The 18264-nt window shown below is 40.6% G+C and overlaps 1 protein-coding gene across 6 annotated transcripts in view; it reads right to left on the bottom strand.

The window, feature by feature from the left end:
• Positions 1–1336: 1336 nt before the first annotated feature.
• IMPDH1 (inosine monophosphate dehydrogenase 1) overlaps positions 1337–18264 on the bottom strand; it is an 80296-nt gene continuing 63368 nt past the window's right edge. For 5 of the 6 annotated variants that reach the window (XM_073652570.1, XM_073652569.1, XM_073652568.1 and 2 more), the window contains exons 14-16: positions 14665–14748; positions 13389–13405; positions 1337–6725 (exon numbers count right to left, since the gene is read on the bottom strand). In XM_073652570.1, the coding sequence (XP_073508671.1) occupies positions 6634–6725; positions 13389–13405; positions 14665–14748 (193 nt within the window). In that variant the 3' untranslated portion in view covers positions 1337–6633. The remainder of the gene's footprint in view (positions 6726–13388; positions 13406–14664; positions 14749–18264) is intronic. The other variant, XM_073652566.1, reaches the window with a different exon arrangement.

The following is an 18264-nucleotide window of genomic DNA, read 5'->3' as shown; positions in this document are numbered from 1 at the left end:
AACAGGTTCCCTTTAGAGGGGTTACCACCAATCAACAAATTAATCACCTATTCAATAGGTGATACATTTTACTTGAAGTGGTTCTCCAGTGAAGGTGAGAACATTTTTCCAGACACTTAGAGGGGGTATCCGGGACAATTTATTTATTTTTATTATGAGCCTAGGAACTAACAGGCAGATAGTTTCTAACTACCGGCCTGTTGTGACCGGCTTTGATCTCTGCTGGCTCAGTGCAGACATGGACCGCTCCTGCAGGCAATTCTGCGGCTTCTCTTGTGCTCTGCTGACGGGGCCTGACTGCCGATGTCATGCTGACTGACAGCCGGCTCCCCACTGCCGATGGAGCAAATTTTGTTGAGTGTAATATCTCTCTGGAGAATTTATTCCTTGTAAAAAAATGTACAAATAAATTAACAACTAGAGGTTACTATTTTATTTGGAAACGGGCGTGTCTACAAACTCACAATAAGGCCACGTTCAGTATTTTGTCAGTATTTATTAGACAAAACCAGGAGTGGGTGATAAATACAGAAGTTGTGACATGTTTCTATTATACTTTTCCTCTGATTGTCCCACTTACAATACTTTAGCCCCCTTAGTACCGCAGTGTATAATATATATATATATATATATATATATATATATATATATATATATATATATATATATATATATATATACACATACATACACACACACATACATATACATACACACACTGCTCAAAAAAATAAAGGGAACACTCAAATAACACATCCTAGATCTGAATGAATGAAATATTCTCATTGAATACTTTGTTCTGTACAAAGTTGAATGTGCGGACAAGAAAATCACACAAAAATCATCAATGGAAATCAAATTTATTAACCAATGGAGGCCTGGATTTGGAGTCACCCCCAAAATTAAAGTGGAAAAACACACTACAGGCTGATCCAACTTTGATGTAATGTCCTTAAAACAAGTCAAAATGAGGCTCAGTATTGTGTGTGGCCTCCACGTGCCTGTATGACCTCCCTACAATGCAAGGGCACGCTCCTGATGAGGGAGGTCATACAGGCACGTGGAGGCCACACACAATACTGAGCCTCATTTTGACTTGTTTTAAGGACATTACATCAAAGTTGGCTCAGCCTGTAGTGTGTTTTTCCACTTTAGTTTTGGCGGTGGCTCCAAATCCAGGCCTCCATTGGTTAATAAATGTGATTTCCATTGATCATTTTTGTGTGATTGTGTTGTCAGCACATTCAACTTTGTTCTGTACAAAGTATTCACTGAGAATATTTCATTCATTCAGATCAAGGATGTGTTATTTGAGTGCTCCCTTTATTTTTTTGAGGTCTGTATGTATAAATTTTTTTTTTTTTTTTTTTATTATACAGACACTGTAATCTTTCAGTACCCTACATTTGCATCACGGGAAAGTGATGGCACAAACTTACTGGCAAACCCTCCATTTAAATGTTTCTGTCAAAGATTGAGAGTGGCATCTAATTGGATAGATGCCAGCTATGTAACCTTGCTGGCATCTACTGCGTGTGAGTGGAGCTCAGCTCCTGAGCCTCCTGCACATTGCAGATCCATGACCAGGACTTTTATTCATCTTCTAACTGGAAAGGGTTACATTTTTCCTTTAACTGAATTAATACAAAATAAATAGTTAAAAAGAAACCTGTCAGCTCAATTACCTAGTCACAAGCTAAGCAGGACAAGAAGTAAACATTGAGCATGATTGGAAAAACTGCCATAATGGCGCAGGGTTGTGCCCTACCCCGATGAGTGAAACAGGGCAAGTATAGCACAGTTATAAAATTTTCTCCTTTCACTGCTATCTGCAAATTACGATCAAAGTCAACAGATCCCTTAAGCCTGTGTGCCCAAGATGAGTTTTCATGCACACTGTGCTTTTTTACTCAGCGTAAACTGACCTGCGGTGCGCGTTTCACATCCACATGTCAATTTATCTTGAGAGTACGCAGAGTTTTATGTGCAGATGTTTTCCATACACTTGCATTGGATGCAGAAAATTCACAGGTAAAAAACTCCCCCCAAAAACACACATGCATTTTTAGTGCATTTCTGCAGCAAAAATGCAACAAAAACCCAAGTAACTCAATAAGTATTAGAATCAAAGCCAAATACCTGAAAAGTATCAAAAACAATGCATCTTTGTTTAAAAAACAAGGATATACCTTCAAGAGACAAGAACTAGACAAGAGACATTGAAAGGAACTTGGGTCTTAAAAGGGGCATTTTGGAGTCAAACTCTCCTGATTTATTAAGAGGCGAACACCTCAATCATTCAGGAGCGTCTCAAAAGTGGCCACACATCTTACTCCAGTCAGGGAATGGAATAAGATGTATGCATAAGGTATGGTACAGCTCGTCATCAATTTGATAATCTGTGGCATCACGCCCGTGTCTCAGCTACGCTCATTTGGGAAGAGCGTGGCAAGAAAACGCCCAAAAGGCGCAGTATTTTTGTGCAACTCCACGTTCAGCAAAAATTTTGTGACCTTTCAAAGCAATTTACGCTAAATTCTGACAATTTTAATGAATCAAGGCCTAAGGGTTAACAGATCCTTAAACAGCTACCAGTCTCCTCCTTCTCAGAGCTATTAGTATCTGTAGCCAAGCATGCCTATGGGTCTGTAAGCACTCGATTACTATGTTTTCATTGAGGTTAACTATGGGCAAGTAGAGTTGATTGCAGATTTATTCAAGGCCCTGGGGTCCAATGGCCATCTACCTTTCAGCATCCCCAGTTCATCTTTCGATTAGCTCAAAAGAAGAGCTGAATACGTTGGCAGGTAGAAGATTGTTCACAGGGCTCCTGTCAAGCATCCATTGAGTATGAACCTGGTCACTGGACCAAGGTCCTGCAAAATGATTCGCTCATCTCTACGTACAATCCTTCTCCGCTGATCTCCGGCCACAGGACACTACTGCGCTGCCCCTGTACACATTAGTTCTACAGCCAGTCCCACCTAAATAAACTTTCAGTTAAGTAGTATGGCCTCAAGTAAGCAATGCTTCTCTATATTCCTTGTTAGGAGATCTAGGAATCACACAGAAGGGGTCCTAAACAAGGGACCCTTCAATAAGCCAGAATGGAAAATTGCTTTCTACAAACATCTTCTTGAATTACATGAACCACCATTAAATCTGAATAGCTGCCATATAATACTACATTAACCCTGATTAGGCAATTCTTTAAAAGCATACACAGGATAGACTCCAATCCTGGGTTACAACGGGTGTTCAGATTCTAACAATATTTCAGCTTGCAGAGCTCAAAAGCCAACAAAGTAGACCATTTAGCAAAAGCTTTACCAAGATTTGCATTAAAATAAAATGTTCAGATGAAAAACAAGTTCTAGATGGCAATGCAACAAAGCGCATAGGGCAAAAGACTCGTAGCCAAGCGATTAGGTGTCCGGTGGAACAGGATGTGGGGGGTACAAAAACAAACAAGGAACCCCCTGGGCGCTGCCGGAAAAAATTAAGGCTCGTGGGAGATACAGTGACTTTATTAAGGATATGCGTTTCAGCACTGTACAGGTGCCTTCATCAGGCCATATGAAAGAAGAGGTACAGACACATACATACATACACAGATCTAAATGGGAGGGATATGACATCATTGGTCAAAAGGTCATGAATACTTTAAAACAGAATGAATGTGTAAATTCATATAGGCAAACAAAATATTAACTGATGGTACAATGGAGTGAAACAAGTGTTTTGCATCTATTTCAGAGAAACACAAATATTAAAATAGGGTTCAAAGGGGATGGGGAGCAGACAAATGTTTGACATGACTGGTATTGGTACACAATTGTGTTTGGTAAGATAACATCACGTGAGAAGCTGGCAAACACCTGATGATGTTGTAGTAAGTGTAGGAATGTAGAGAGGACGTGGATTGCTGAAAACTAGACTGACTGCATGTAGGAGGGCTGCTATGGAGAGGAGGAAGTTTCCAGCACAGCCGGCAGGAGTCACAAGAGTGGCACATGCATCAGCAATGGAAGAACAACTTATTCATGACTTTGCCCAATGACATCACATCCCTCCCATTTTTCTCTGTGCCTCTTAATTCATATGACCTGATGAAGGCACCTGTACAGTGCCGAAACATATAGCCTCAATAAAAGTACCTTACTTCTACTTACAAGCAGCCATTTTTTTGCCAACAGCTACCAGGGGGTCGTAGTTTTTCTTCTACACCCTGTAGCACTTTTAGTTTTATCATATATACATATTTTATTGAGCAGAGTCTGGGTCATGACATTAGGTAGGTTTCTAGTAGAACTGTTCAAGATATATTTTAATAGGTTTTAGCTGAAAAAAAACACAAGCCTAGAAGGAAATGCTTTTAACTCTTGATTTGTGTGATATTTACACGGTTTTTAAATAGGAATATAATATGATATATACACACAACTTTTAGATTAAACTATAAACGTGAGTATGACACGTCAGTCACCATATACAAACACAGCAAAACCTATGTTTAATTAGCTTGTAAAATCACGTTTCTTACCAGCACTGTCATTTGTAGACATTCTTTTGATGAGCAAATGTATGCGTCAGTTAGGCCATATCAAGTGCCAATATAATTAAAGGGAATCGGTCAGCAGGTTTTTGCTATCTCTTCTGAAAGCAGGATGTAGACAAAGACCCTAAATCCAATGATGTATCACTTAGTTTACTGGGTGCAGCCATTCTGACACAATCAAAGCCTTTATATTTAGCAATGCAGCAGAGCTGAGAAAGCTAGCCCCGTCCCCACCAGGCTCTATATATACACACAAGGTCTATAGATAATGAGAAGCTTATCACAGGAGGGGGTGGAGTCGGACGAGCGCCCACGTGCCAGCTAGTCACAGCAATCATAATGTCCCGGTAATAAAACCTTCTTTGTACGTAAACGACAGTACACAGCTTGACATGTGACACATCATTGAATTCAGTGTTTTAACCCCTATCTCAAGCTGTCCTCTGATACATAGAAAAAACATGTTGACACATTCTCTTAAAGAAGCAGTTTTGTTTCTTGGAAACACAATGCTTACCCAGAATCTATAGTCTATTTGTGTATTTTATCCTACTTCAGTTACATCCATACATTTCCCACCTCTTTATTATAGGAAGTGGAGTCATGTGATCTACAGTTTACATTAGTCTATGTACCAGACTGGTTGTCAATGACAGGATGTCAGTCTCTGACTTCCTGTGATTTACAGGATATCACATCACTTAGTGAATCCCTCCCGACAGCTCCACCTTCCTTTCCTTCTGTATGCCCTCCAATGCAGTTAAAGATATTTAGTGGCTTACATTTTGTATTCTTCCCTGTTAAAAATGTAACCCATGGTGTGATTGGTTACTTTTTGTTAAATAAGCAGTTTCATAAATCTGATCATATGAACTGTAGTCTACACTATGGGCGCAATATCTGAGGGAGACTTAATCAAGATGGCAGAAAACCCAGATATTGGCACATTAACTAAAACAAGAATACACAGGGCACACAAAAACCTCTACATAATTTCGATAATGGTCTATGCTGCACTATAGGAAAAAAATAGATGAAGTGCTTCTTTAATGACCCTGGAGTTAAATGTTAGGAAACAATCCAAACAGTTAACACCAGTAGCAAATTCATAGGTATACCGGTGTAATTATGTAGATCTTAAAATAACAAGCCACACATTTAACTGAGGAATTATAGTATATCAGAACCAACTAGCAGGCGAAGCTCAGATTTATTGCTTGATGTTCAACAGCTTAATGACATGGTAATAAATATATAATCGATACATTGCTCATAATTAACAAGATGTAAGGAATTGCAATGTGACAAAACAAAATACGTATGAATGTATGAAACAATAATTCTTTCTAAAAGGTCATCCTTAAAATAGTTCATCTCCATCTATCTTGTAGCATTCTTTTATAACACCTTCCAAAATGACCAAAGAAGTGTAAAGTGAAACGTACAGCTGATCTGTGTACAGTCCTTGCTGTACAAGTCTAAAATACCGAACAGTAACAAAAATAAAAGCATAAATGTTTAGAGGATATACGTCACCACCACTGGTGCATGATGTGGCATACTCTTCCTTAGCTCTGCGGCACACATTGTAAACTGGATAGCTATGTTTTGCCAATCCTGTAATCTAAAGCCAGAACATTGGATGGCCAGCAGATTGTCAGCATTATTGTACTGTACCACTTCCAATTTTCACATTATTAGGAGTATGAGAAAACTTTGATTGTGACCTCCTTATTGGAACCTTTCAACAGCACTGCAGCCCTCCATGCCTTCAGGAAAGGGATCAATATCAATGGTCAGTAATGTGGGAGAAAAATGCTGCAAATGTAACAAAACTATTAGCATTGATAATTATGGTAACATCTAGTATATATCAGCCTGGCAGTAGTTTGGTGTTCCACTTTAAAAAAAAAAAAAGAAGAAGTCTCTCTCGCACACCCATAGAATGGTGTCCTTAGTGCAAATACCACGCCACGTAGTGAGTAGGTAAACATTGGCGATTCGGATTTCCTGCATAATACGGAGAAGGGAAAAGGCGAGGAACTTGGAGAATAAAGGAGGAACTCTTCAATGCATCACGTGGGTTTGGTTGGGACCGGAGTTGGTATGTTGGGAGTAGACTGGCGATAGCTACGTTTCCCAGTTTCAGTATAGCCGCTTCTCGTAACTAGAGAGGAAGGCAAAGACGAGAAGATTTGTTAAAAAAATAAAAAGCAAAATATAGAACACATTAAAATATGAACAATGGACCAAATATCCCTTCTCCAAAAAAACAAAAACAAATTAATAAAACAATATATAAAAATAACGAGCATCGTTTTTGTGTTAAGAAAACCTGTCAGCAAGTTTTCAAACCTCAGACTAACATCATCACAGTAAATTACCTATGATTATGATTGCTTTCATACCTTTATATTGAGTCAGTATATAAGTGTGTCTCTGTGGTCTCTTAATCCAGCAAATTCTTTTGAAAATAAGCTTGCCAGCACAGGGGATTGGCCTGCACTTCCAGCAATCTGACCTCTCTCTCCTCCCAGTGACTGACAAGTTCCTCTTCTGTGTCCTGCTCCCCCGCCTGAGATCGCACACAGGCAGCCTCCATCTCAGATCGCACACAGGCAGCCTCCATCTCAGATCGCACACAGGCAGCCTCCATCTCAGATCGCACACAGGCAGCCTCCATCTCAGATCGCACACAGGCAGCCTCCATCTCAGATCGCACACAGGCAGCCTCCATCTCAGATCGCACACAGGCAGCCTCCATCTCAGATCGCACACAGGCAGCCTCCATCTCAGATCGCACACAGGCAGCCTCCATCTCAGATCGCACACAGGCAGCCTCCATCTCAGATCGCACACAGGCAGCCTCCATCTCAGATCGCACACAGGCAGCCTCCATCTCAGATCGCACACAGGCAGCCTCCATCTCAGATCGCACACAGGCAGCCTCCATCTCAGATCGCACACAGGCAGCCTCCATCTCAGATCGCACACAGGCAGCCTCATTCCCAGGGGCAGCGCATGCACAGATGGATAGTCCGGCACTTGCAATGTCATCAGGATGTTACTGCACATGCGCCATTCCCGAAATGACTGGGCGAGATGTCGGCTGGGGGAACAGATCACAGGGAAGAGTGACCTGTCAATCACTGTCAGGAGGCTTGCACCAGAAGGAGAAAGACCCTACACTTGTGAGTTTATTTGCATAAGAATTCACTGATGGATTAAGAGACAAGAGAGACAGGAGTTTATAATATAAAAAGTATGGCAGTAATCATTACTGGTACTTTACTGTAATGTCATTACTTTGCGATCTTAAAACTTGCTGACAGGTTCCCTCATCTTACCATAGATTACCAGCACTTGCATATCAACAAACATGCACAACCAAAAACATTCATGGATTCATGATGCAGCGCAACTTTACATATCTACCAAGTTACAGTGGTTTTACAGTTTTAGAGATGTTGGACCTTGAACACTGCCATTCATGTAAAAACAAAAGCAGCTCATACTCACCCTGCCCGGCTGCTCCGGACTCAGTGTTTTGGCTGTAGCAGTGGTGTCACATTGAAAACTCGCAACACTGCGGCAACCAATTACTTATTTCAGCGTCTCATGCCACTTACATCGGTGGAGCCTCTGAGCTTATCGATTGACTGTAGTGGTGATGTGAGCTGCTGACATGTAATCACAGGGTGCAGCCAAAACACGAACAAGAGCAGTGGCAGACAGCCAGTGCTGGACCCAGGGAAGAGGAGTACTATCTACTTTTGTTATTTTACATGACAGGCGGAAACGCACTAAAAACGCGTATACATTTTTTACCTGCAGATTTTCTGCAACTAATGCAATTCTATAGGAAAAATCTGCACATAACTCAGAATACATGCAAGAAATATTAACATGATGCAGATTTCAACACGCACCGCAGGTCAGGTTACGCTGCATGGGGGGGGATCACAGCGGCATGAGGTTTCAATAAATTCTATCCAGTTTCCAGGAACTGTAAGACTTTTTTGCACAGTGAAAATACCCAGAGTCAAAAACCTCGCTAAAAACTCATCTTGGAAACTTAAAGCGTTTTTTTAAAAAAACTGCAGCATGTCAATTCTTACAGCATTTTTCACCCATTCAACTGAACCCATGTAAAAATGCACGCAAAAACATACTATTTTACACAGCGTTTTTCCTGCCATCACTGTGGTTAATGGCAGCTGAAAAAGCTGCTGAAAAATACTAACCGTGTGCACATAGCCTTAAAGTCTCAGCACTGGCTTTTCACTTGCTAATGGACAGGTCATTTTCCTTTAGGATGTAAAAAGCCAGTAAATCATCCCGAGATTGAGATGCTGGAGCTCCAGCAGCCTAACAGCGCTCATACTCCCTGCTAGAGATACAGCATAGGGGAATGAGTGTGCTCCGTGTACGCAGTGGCTCAGTTAACTCCTTAAATGTCAAAGCAGAGGATTGCGCCCTCTGACACCTCATCAGCTCCCTACAGCATGATTGCGAGGACTTGCTGGTTACTATGGCAACTGGGAGCCTAACAATAGCCTCTGGTCTTCCATAGATAAAAGATTAATATATCGTGCAAGATGCACAATCTATTGGGCAGCCTGTCAGCACAACACTGACACTGCACTGTACTACATAAGTAGTTCAATGTATTATCAATATGATCAAAGGACTGAGCATTCAAGTCACCTTGTAGGACCAATATTGTTTAAGAAAAAAAAAGTTAAATAAAACAAAAACCAAGCAAAATAATAAAAAAATGCAGAATTGCCATTTTTTGTTCAGCCAGGCCCAAAATAAAAGTAAAAAAAAAAAAAAAAAAAAAATCAGATTCCAGAGACATTTTCCTAAAGGAAAATGGACACCAAAAATGGCACCAGTGAGCACAAACAAGCCCTCATACTGATGTCCAAGTTAATAATACACTGCTCAAAAAAATAAAGGGAACACTCAAATAACACATCCTAGATCAGAATGAATGAAATATTCTCATTGAATACTTTGTACAGAACACAGTTGAGTGTGCCGACAACAAAATCACACAAAAATCATCAATGGAAATCAAATGTATTAACCAATGGAGGCCAACGTCACGTTGCACCACAGACTGTCCAGGAGTTGGTGGATGCTTTAGTCCAGGTCTGGGAGGAGATCCCACAGGAGACCATCCGCAACCTCATCAGGAGCATGCCCAGGCGTTGTAGGGAGGTCATACAGGCACGTGGAGGCCACACACAATACTGAGCCTCATTTTGACTTGTTTTAAGGACATTACATCAAAGTTGGATCAGCCTGTAGTGTGTTTTTCCACTTTAATTTTGGGGGTGACTCCAAATCCAGGCCTCCATTGGTTAATAAATTTGATTTCCATTGATGATTTTTGTGTGATTTTGTTGTCAGCACATTCAACTTTGTACAGAACAAAGTATTCAATGAGAATATTTCATTCATTCAGATCTAGGATGTGTTATTTGAGTGTTCCCTTTATTTTTTTGAGCAGTGTATGGTTCTCAGAAGAATGGATTGTAAACAAATAAAAAATCAAGAATTACTGTGTCTTTTTTATTCATTGCACTTGCCAAAAAGTGCAATAAGAACCCCAAAATGGGACCAATAAAAACTACATTAAAAAGAACAAAAACAAACACTCTCCTACAGCTTAGTTGACAGAATTACGCTAGGGCAAACAAAAATCGAATTTTTTTTTTTTTTAAAACAGCATTGATAGTATAAAAGTTAACAATATTGATAAAATTTAACTTTATGCAGTATTAAGCTTTTCATTTGTTGCATAAATAGTGTTAAAATAAAAATTCTGCTGTATTTAGTCCCCCATTAACCTAAGGAAAGTTAGGTATTATATTGAATATAAGCCAACATTCACAAAGAAGAAAAACACAAAAAAACAAACAAACACAAAACAAGCCCTCATACAGTTACATCGAAGAAGGGGAGGAAAAAAAAACAAAAAACGATGGCTCCTGGAATGTGACGATGAAAATAAGTGTGTGGACCTCAAGACCAAAGTAATACTGGTCATTAAGGGGTTAAACAACAACAGATAAGTTAGGGTTGGAAACCTGGCATCCAGATCCATCTGCCTGTGTAGTCTAAGCAGGAAGAGCATTTTTTGTTTTCTTAGTGTCTGCCACCTGGTGGCAGCAGACAAAACCCACGGTACCCGAGTCCTCAAGTGCTTGGGAATTTATTTATTTATTTTTTTAATATAAAGTATTTTTCTCTTATTACATAGTTCGAATGATGCCAACCTACAAAATTCTTCACCAATTAGTAGAAATATCCTCTTAGGAAAAACAGATTTTAGTTTAGATATTTATAACAAACAATGAACAACAATTTTAATAATATCCTGACGAAGCCCAGTGCGGTGAAACACGCGTCAAGGTGCCTGTGTGCCCCCTTCTGTCCTCCCTCTGGCTCAAATTATTTACCATGTCTATTTATTAAAGGTATTTATTGCATTTAATGATTGCACCCTAATCTCTCCTAGTACATATATCTCAATGTGGACTGATACCATTATAAGGTAGAGTTTGTGGCTTTCATTTTTCTATGACTATATTATGATCACATTTGCATTTTAATGTCCATTATGCATCTTATGCTATAGTATATATTCTCTATGTTAATAACATGCTGTAGCTTAAGGTTTACTCTTATGCACTTTACCCATCATCTATGCTTTATACAATTACTATTGCCAATTAGGAGTAGTTTTAGCTAGTATTTGCCTCATAGGGGTTCATTGATCCTCACTGTGGATTTATCTTCATCGTTCTCCCTATAAATGTGTTTTACTCATTCCTCTCCCTACCATATATTGTATACATTTTGTATTATTCATTAAATAAAGATTTCTCATATGCCTCCTCAGCTGTTTTCCTTTTCTCTAATGATTTATTATTAGCATTGCAGTTGTTTAATAGGAAAAAAAATCAGTTTTCAGTTTAGATACTTCTAATACCGTATTTTTCGGACTATAAGACGCACTTTTTTCCTTCAAAATTTTGGAGGAAAATGGGGGGTGCGTCTTCTAGTCCGAATGTTGCTGGGGATATATCTATCTATCCCCCCCCAGCAACATTTGTGCTGGGGGAAGCGGCAGAGGAGCGGGGCACAGGAGGCAGCAGCCGCCTGCTTCAGCCTACACTGTCCCCGCTGCTAAAGAAAATGAATATTCATGCTCCTTAATAGCCGGCACACAGCGTAGCTGCAGCGCGGCTCCTGCTGCTGCAGGGCGATCGCGTGAGCCCGCTATTAAAGGGCATGAATATTCACCCCATCTCCACGCCCAAGTCACTCAGTGAGCTCAGTGCAGTTAAGGGGCCCGTTCGCTGGAGCGACTCATGCTCACAGAATTGTCAGTCAGTGTGGATTACAGCGTGTGCCAGTATTTTGGACAGGTGAGTATTATGGGTTTTTTTTTTTTTTACAGGGGACAATGGCTTCAGTGAATTGGGTATAAAGGAGAGTATAATATAAAATAAAAAACACTTGCTGGACACAGCGGGGGCAGAATACTACTGTCAACTGGTGCTGATCTCAGTGCTGGCAGGGGTCAGATGACGACATATGACTTCAGCGCCCAGCTCTTAGAAACAGTGCAAACAGTACCACAGATTCCCAGGCGCAGTTACGTATCACACGGATGTCAGCCGTGTGTCATCAGTGTGGGGGACGTTTTGCGGCCCGTGCTGCAGGTAAAAAACATGTGCACAGACCCATTCATTTACAAATTATGGCAGAAGTGTACGCCAGCCCATGGCTGCTGTAACATTTCTGGAAGATGCAGACACCTTTTAATGAATGTGGCGTATCTTCCCTCATTATGGCTGGTGTACAAAACGCCAGTCTTAATGAATCAGAGCCATCAGTATATTTAATAAGTTGGCCATTTTCTCATGTTTGAGCACTCTGTAAGGAAAACTGCACTGTCTTACTGTCCAAAAAGTGTCTGCGGGTGGAGGAGCAGGTGAGCAGACCATCTACCTCATCCAATTGTAAAACCTCTCAAATGGGAAACCGGCTTTTCTATTGGATAGAATAGTTCTCTATCTGCGCATGCACTGACCCCAATGCCATTTTATTGAAGACCCCAAGGCCAGATGTGGAATCTCACAACGTGCACGCGCCCCCCACCCAAAGATGGCAGAGGCGCAAAATTTCAAAATGGAGGCAAGTTACTGGACCTGTAGGAACACAAGAAGAAGGTTGAGAGGCTGAAGCAGAAGAAGACCCAACCCCCCCAGGCCTGCCCCAATCCACAGAAGACGTCATCAGATGAAAACTTAAAACCATGATTAAAAAAAAATAAGTGATCACATCCCTTCAACAAAGGTATTAATTTAATCAGTGTAATAGCCATATCTTTACTTTATAGTGATAAATCCTGGTGACAGGTTCTCTTTAAGCTTTACTTTGGTACAACTGGAAACCCACTGAAAACTATTACATATGTTGCAGACAGATTAGGATTTGCAATTACACAGATTTTTAAAGGGGAGAGAAGTAAATCAGTAATAATCAAAACAGAAATCCTCATCACACAATTTAGCCCCAGGAAATGAGACTCCCAGTAGGCAGCGCGAAACAGTCAGAATGGACCTACTAAGAGGACACTAGGGCCCTTTACTCTGGGGTCATACATGCCATTTATTCCTGCACTCTTGCCAAAAATGAAGTTAACAGATTGCCGTAATAGATGATCTTTAAGATTAGGTATATAAAATCATTGCATTCTCTTGTAGGTTTTATCTTGCAAAATACAAGACAGAAATGCTCCACTACTTACATGGCAGAAATGTGTATCTAGAATGGATGCATGTCCAAAGAGAGAGAAAGAAAATTAAAAGCCGTCTGGTCACTGAGGTGGTTTTAAATTTAGCCCATCACCAATAACTAAACAGACAAAATGTGACATGTACAGGAGCATATATGTTAGGACTACGCTTTGTGACCCATGAACTTAAAATCCATGTCATTTATGAATACATAAGAGTAAAAAGTCTCCATGTGTACTAGTGGTATAGAGCAAATAAAACCAGGGTATTATCAGGACTACTTTCTCATAGGTGAATGCTTACTGGATGAGTAGGTTGCGGACATAAAGGGTCACGTAGGTTCTGTAGCAAGTACAAGGCACTAATGGTAGCTACACACACATTGAATAGAATTATTTTAGTGTACTACACTAACCTCATGCTGAAAGTAATTAAACAGACTGGTGTATGTGACTATTCTTCGCAGAGTCCTGGTACAGATCTTAGTCCCTTTTGGCACTGCTCCATTACTCAAAAGCTTATCAATTAAGCAAGAGTAAGAGCATGCATCACCCAGAGGTGGTGACGTGCGCTGATCATACATCACACTTTAGTTGCCATGACAAGGGTTGTCCAGAATGTTTTTTGACCATACGGACATGATGGTTTTTAAGTGAATTCCTACAAGTCAGCTCTTCATAACAACGTAAAAAGTTGAGGCTGATGGGACTTCTGCTTAGTCTAGTTGAGTATTACCATCATGCAATCAGCTCTCCTGATCTCCACAAATTTAACAGGAACGGGAACAATTGGATTGATGAGGTTTTTAAAGGGGTATTATGCCAATACACAGCGGAACAGGTAAAATATACAAGAAACTTGATGTTCTAAGGTTTCTTGATAAACACCTTACTATTAGGTCATCCATGCAGCCTCTAACACAACATATTTGAAAACCATACATGAATGGAACAGATTGCTTCCTACAAAATATGTAGGGATATAAAAACAATGCCAAATTTCTATAACTTGCATTAATGAAGCAAAACCATGTGAACTTTAAAATTTTAATGACATTAAAAAGCCCATATAAAATGCTTGGTTTTTTTTGTTTTTGTTTTTTTTTTAAAGTTAAGTTGGCAGTATTGATAATCCCCAACCCCAACTTATAAATGCTGTTTTGTTTTTTTTTACCATCCATGTAAGTTTTTTAGCGAATATACATATCTAGTAATCAAGAAATACTAACAAAAAAAAAAAAAAAAAAAACACAAGAGTTAACATCACCAAAGTAAAAAGATAACTTACGAGTGGAGACCATGGACACCACCTTCTACTTGGGCAGACATTGTTCTCTTTTCCAGTTTGAGTTCGCCTGAATACATCATGGACCTGCAAAAGTACCAAGCCATATAGTTTGTTACACATATTCATTACTACTTTTATCCCGTCTCTGAAGGGCCAAAAGCCCAACTTAGAGAAAAACTTAAACAGAATTTAGGTTGCAGTGTTATTAGCCTAACATAACTATTTCAATACTATTAGCAAACCCAGCAAAATAGAGCCAGTGTCAAATACTGGACCAAGCTAAGGACAGATTATATGTCTCACACAAGAGAAAACCTGTTGAAAGCTTTTGTGGGGGCTGGTTCTTTCCCATGTATAATGCTACCAGCTTATGATTGGTCAACTTCATGCAGGGGAAAAAGTATACACTCCCAGCGTAAAATCTCGAGTGACGCACCTTTTCGATTTAACATAAATTATAATCTAAAATTGTAAAAGCTAATATTTCCACAACAAAGTGGAGAAATTAAAAAAATAAAAACAACGTTTTATTCTGCTTTGCAGCCACCATTTCATGATATGGCCAGTTTAACATGTTCAACCTAATATACAGTGCATTGTGAAAGTATTTGGCCCCCTTGAACTTTTTCTACCTTTTGCCACATTTCTGGCTTCAAACATAAAGATATGAAATTCTAATTTTTGGGGGAAGAATCAACAAGTGGGACACAATCGTGAAGTGGAAAGAAATTTATTGGATATTTTAAACTTTTTTAACAAATGAAAAACTGAAAAGTGGGGCGAGCAATATTATTCGGCCCCTTTACTTTCAGTGCAGCAAACTCACTCCAGAAGTTCAGTGAGGATCTCGGAATGATCCAATGTTGTCCTAAATGACTGGTAATGATAAAAAGAATACATCTGTGTGTAATCAAGTCTCCGTATAAATGCACCTGCTCAGTGATAGTCTCAGGGTTCTGTTTCAAGTGCAGAGAGCATCATGAAGACCAAGGAACACATCAGGCAGGTCCGACATACTGTTGTGGCGAAGCTTAACGCTGGATTTGGATACAAAAAGATTTCCCAAGTTTTAAACTGTGCAAGCGATCATATTGAAATGGAAGGAGTATCAGACCACTGGAAATCTACCAAGACCCGGCCGTCCCTCTAAACTTTCATCTCGAACAAGGAGAAGACTGATCAGAGATGCAGCCAAAAGGCCCATGATCACTCTGGATGAACTGCAGAGATCTACAGCTGAGGTGGCAGAGTCTGTCCATAGGACAACAATCAGTCATACACTGCACAAATCTGGCCTTTATGGAAGAGTGGCAAGAAGAAAGCCATTTCTCAAAGATATCCATAAAAAGTCTCGTTTGAAGTTTGCCACAAGTCACCTGGGAGACACCAAACATGTGGAATAAGGTGCTCTGGTCAGATGAAACCAAAAAATCGAACTTTTTGGCCACAATGCAAAACTATATGTTTGGCGTAAAAGCAACACAGCTCATCCCCACTGTCAAACATGGTGGTGGCAGCATCATGGTTTGGGCCTGCTTTTCTTCAGCATTGACAGGGAAGATGATTAAAATTAATGGGAAGATAGACGGAGCCAAAAACAGGACCATTCTGGAAGAAAACCTGTTGGAGTCTGCAAAAGACCAGAGACTGGGACAGAGATTTATCTTCCAACAAGACAATGATCCCAAACATAAAGCAAAATCTACAATGGAATGGTTCAAAAATAAACATATCCAGGTGTTAGAATGGCCAAGTCAAAGTAGAGACCTGAATCCAATCGAGAATCTATGGAAAGAGCTGAAAACTGCTGTTCACAAGCGCTCTCCATCCAACCTCACCGAGCTCGAACTGTTTTGCAAGGAAGAATGGGCAAGAATTTCAGCCTCTCGATGTGCAAAACTGATAGAGACATACCCCAAGTGACTTGTAGCTGTAATCGCAGCAAAAGGTGGCGCTACAAAGTATTAACTCAAGGGGGCCAAATAATATTGCACGCCCCACTTTTCAGTTTTTAATTTGTTATAAAAGTTTAAAATATCCAATAAGGCTATGTGCCCACGATGCAGAAATGCTCTGGATTTTTCCTGAGCGTTTCTGCATCTCCCCTGGCAGAAAAAAACGCATGCGGATTGTACATGCGTTTTTCCTGCCAAGGACATGCGGATGTGAAGAGTTCCTCACATGCATTACCGCATGCGGGTTGACAAGAGCTTTCCAAGCGATTTTAGCATCACTTGGAAAGTGCTTGTCAACTTGGCCACACTATATAAATCCATGCAACCGGCATGGATTTATATAGTGTGACCGCAAAGAATGTTAAAAAAAAAAAAAAAAAAAAAAAAAAATCTATACTTACCTTCTGATGGCCCCCGGTGTCTTGCTTCGATCCGTCCTGGCTGCCGGCAGATCGTGGTACACTGAAGGACCTGCCGATGTCAGCATCGCGTGACCCATCACATGACTATGACGTCAGCGCAGGTCCTTCAGTCCACCACGATCTGCCGGAATGGGAGGACGAGGGCAGCGGGGGCCGTCAGAAGGTAAATATAACATTTATTTTTTATTTTATTCTTTTTTTTCACAGGTTCTATTGTACCCGGGTCCGGAGGAGAGTCTCCTGTCCTCCACACCCGAGTACCATCCGCACATTGGAACGCATGGAATGCGCATCTACATATACAGTGATGAGGAATCCATGCGTTCCAATGCAAGTCAATGGCGGCGAAAACGCAAAATAATTGGTAGTGCTGCGTTTTTTTTCCGGATCATCATTGGAGAACATGGCAGGCCTTCTACCATGCATTTAAGCGTTTCTGCAGCGTTTTTGCCGCTGCGGAAACGCTTAAAAAACGCATCGTGGCACACAGCCTAAATTTCATTCCACTTCACGATTGTGTCCAACTTGTTGTTGATTCTTCCCCAAAAAATTAGAATTTTATATCTTTATGTTTGAAGCCAGAAATGTGGCAAAAGGTAGAAAAGTTCAAGGGGGCCAAATACTTTCACAATGCACTGTATATATTATAACAGGCATCACACTAAAAACTCAAAATTTCATTACAGACTCATAATTCTGTATTTTTCCCAAAGTTTTGTTCATTCTCCTTCCTGCTGCGGCCATGGGAGTGAAGAGGCGTGAATATTCATGCCCTTTAATAGCGGGCACACGCGATAGCCTGGCCACCAAAAGAGCCGCGCTGCGGCTACACTGTGTGCCGGCTATTAAGGTGAGTGAAGTCACTGCTCCCCACGCACACAGTCCCGGCGTGGGGAGCAGTGACTAATCCGGCAGCTTATCCCACAGTGTGAGGGCGCATGGCAGTGACATCATGCGCGGCTCACACAGTGAGATAAGTGCTGGCAGCAGAAAAGGATGCAGCGCTGGAGCAGAGGGAAGAAACCTGAGTAGAAGTGTTTATTTTTTTTTTTGTGTGTGTGCAGCGTGATGGGGATTAGGGTGCCATGTATACCAGGATGAGGGGTGTCTTGCCTACCAGGATGGGGGATCAGGGGTGCCATGCATGCCAGGAAGGGGGATATTAAGAGAACTGGGGGACATTACCCCTATAACAGTGTCAGTAGCAGACCCCCTTTCCCTTG

This window comes from Phyllobates terribilis, unplaced genomic scaffold (assembly GCF_046119375.1).
Source record: "Phyllobates terribilis strain yellow unplaced genomic scaffold, ASM4611937v1 Scaffold_11__3_contigs__length_659146591, whole genome shotgun sequence".
Taxonomy (NCBI): Eukaryota; Metazoa; Chordata; class Amphibia; order Anura; family Dendrobatidae; genus Phyllobates; species Phyllobates terribilis.
Note: the sequence above shows the minus strand (reverse complement) of the source record. Positions and strands in the feature narration are given on the sequence as shown.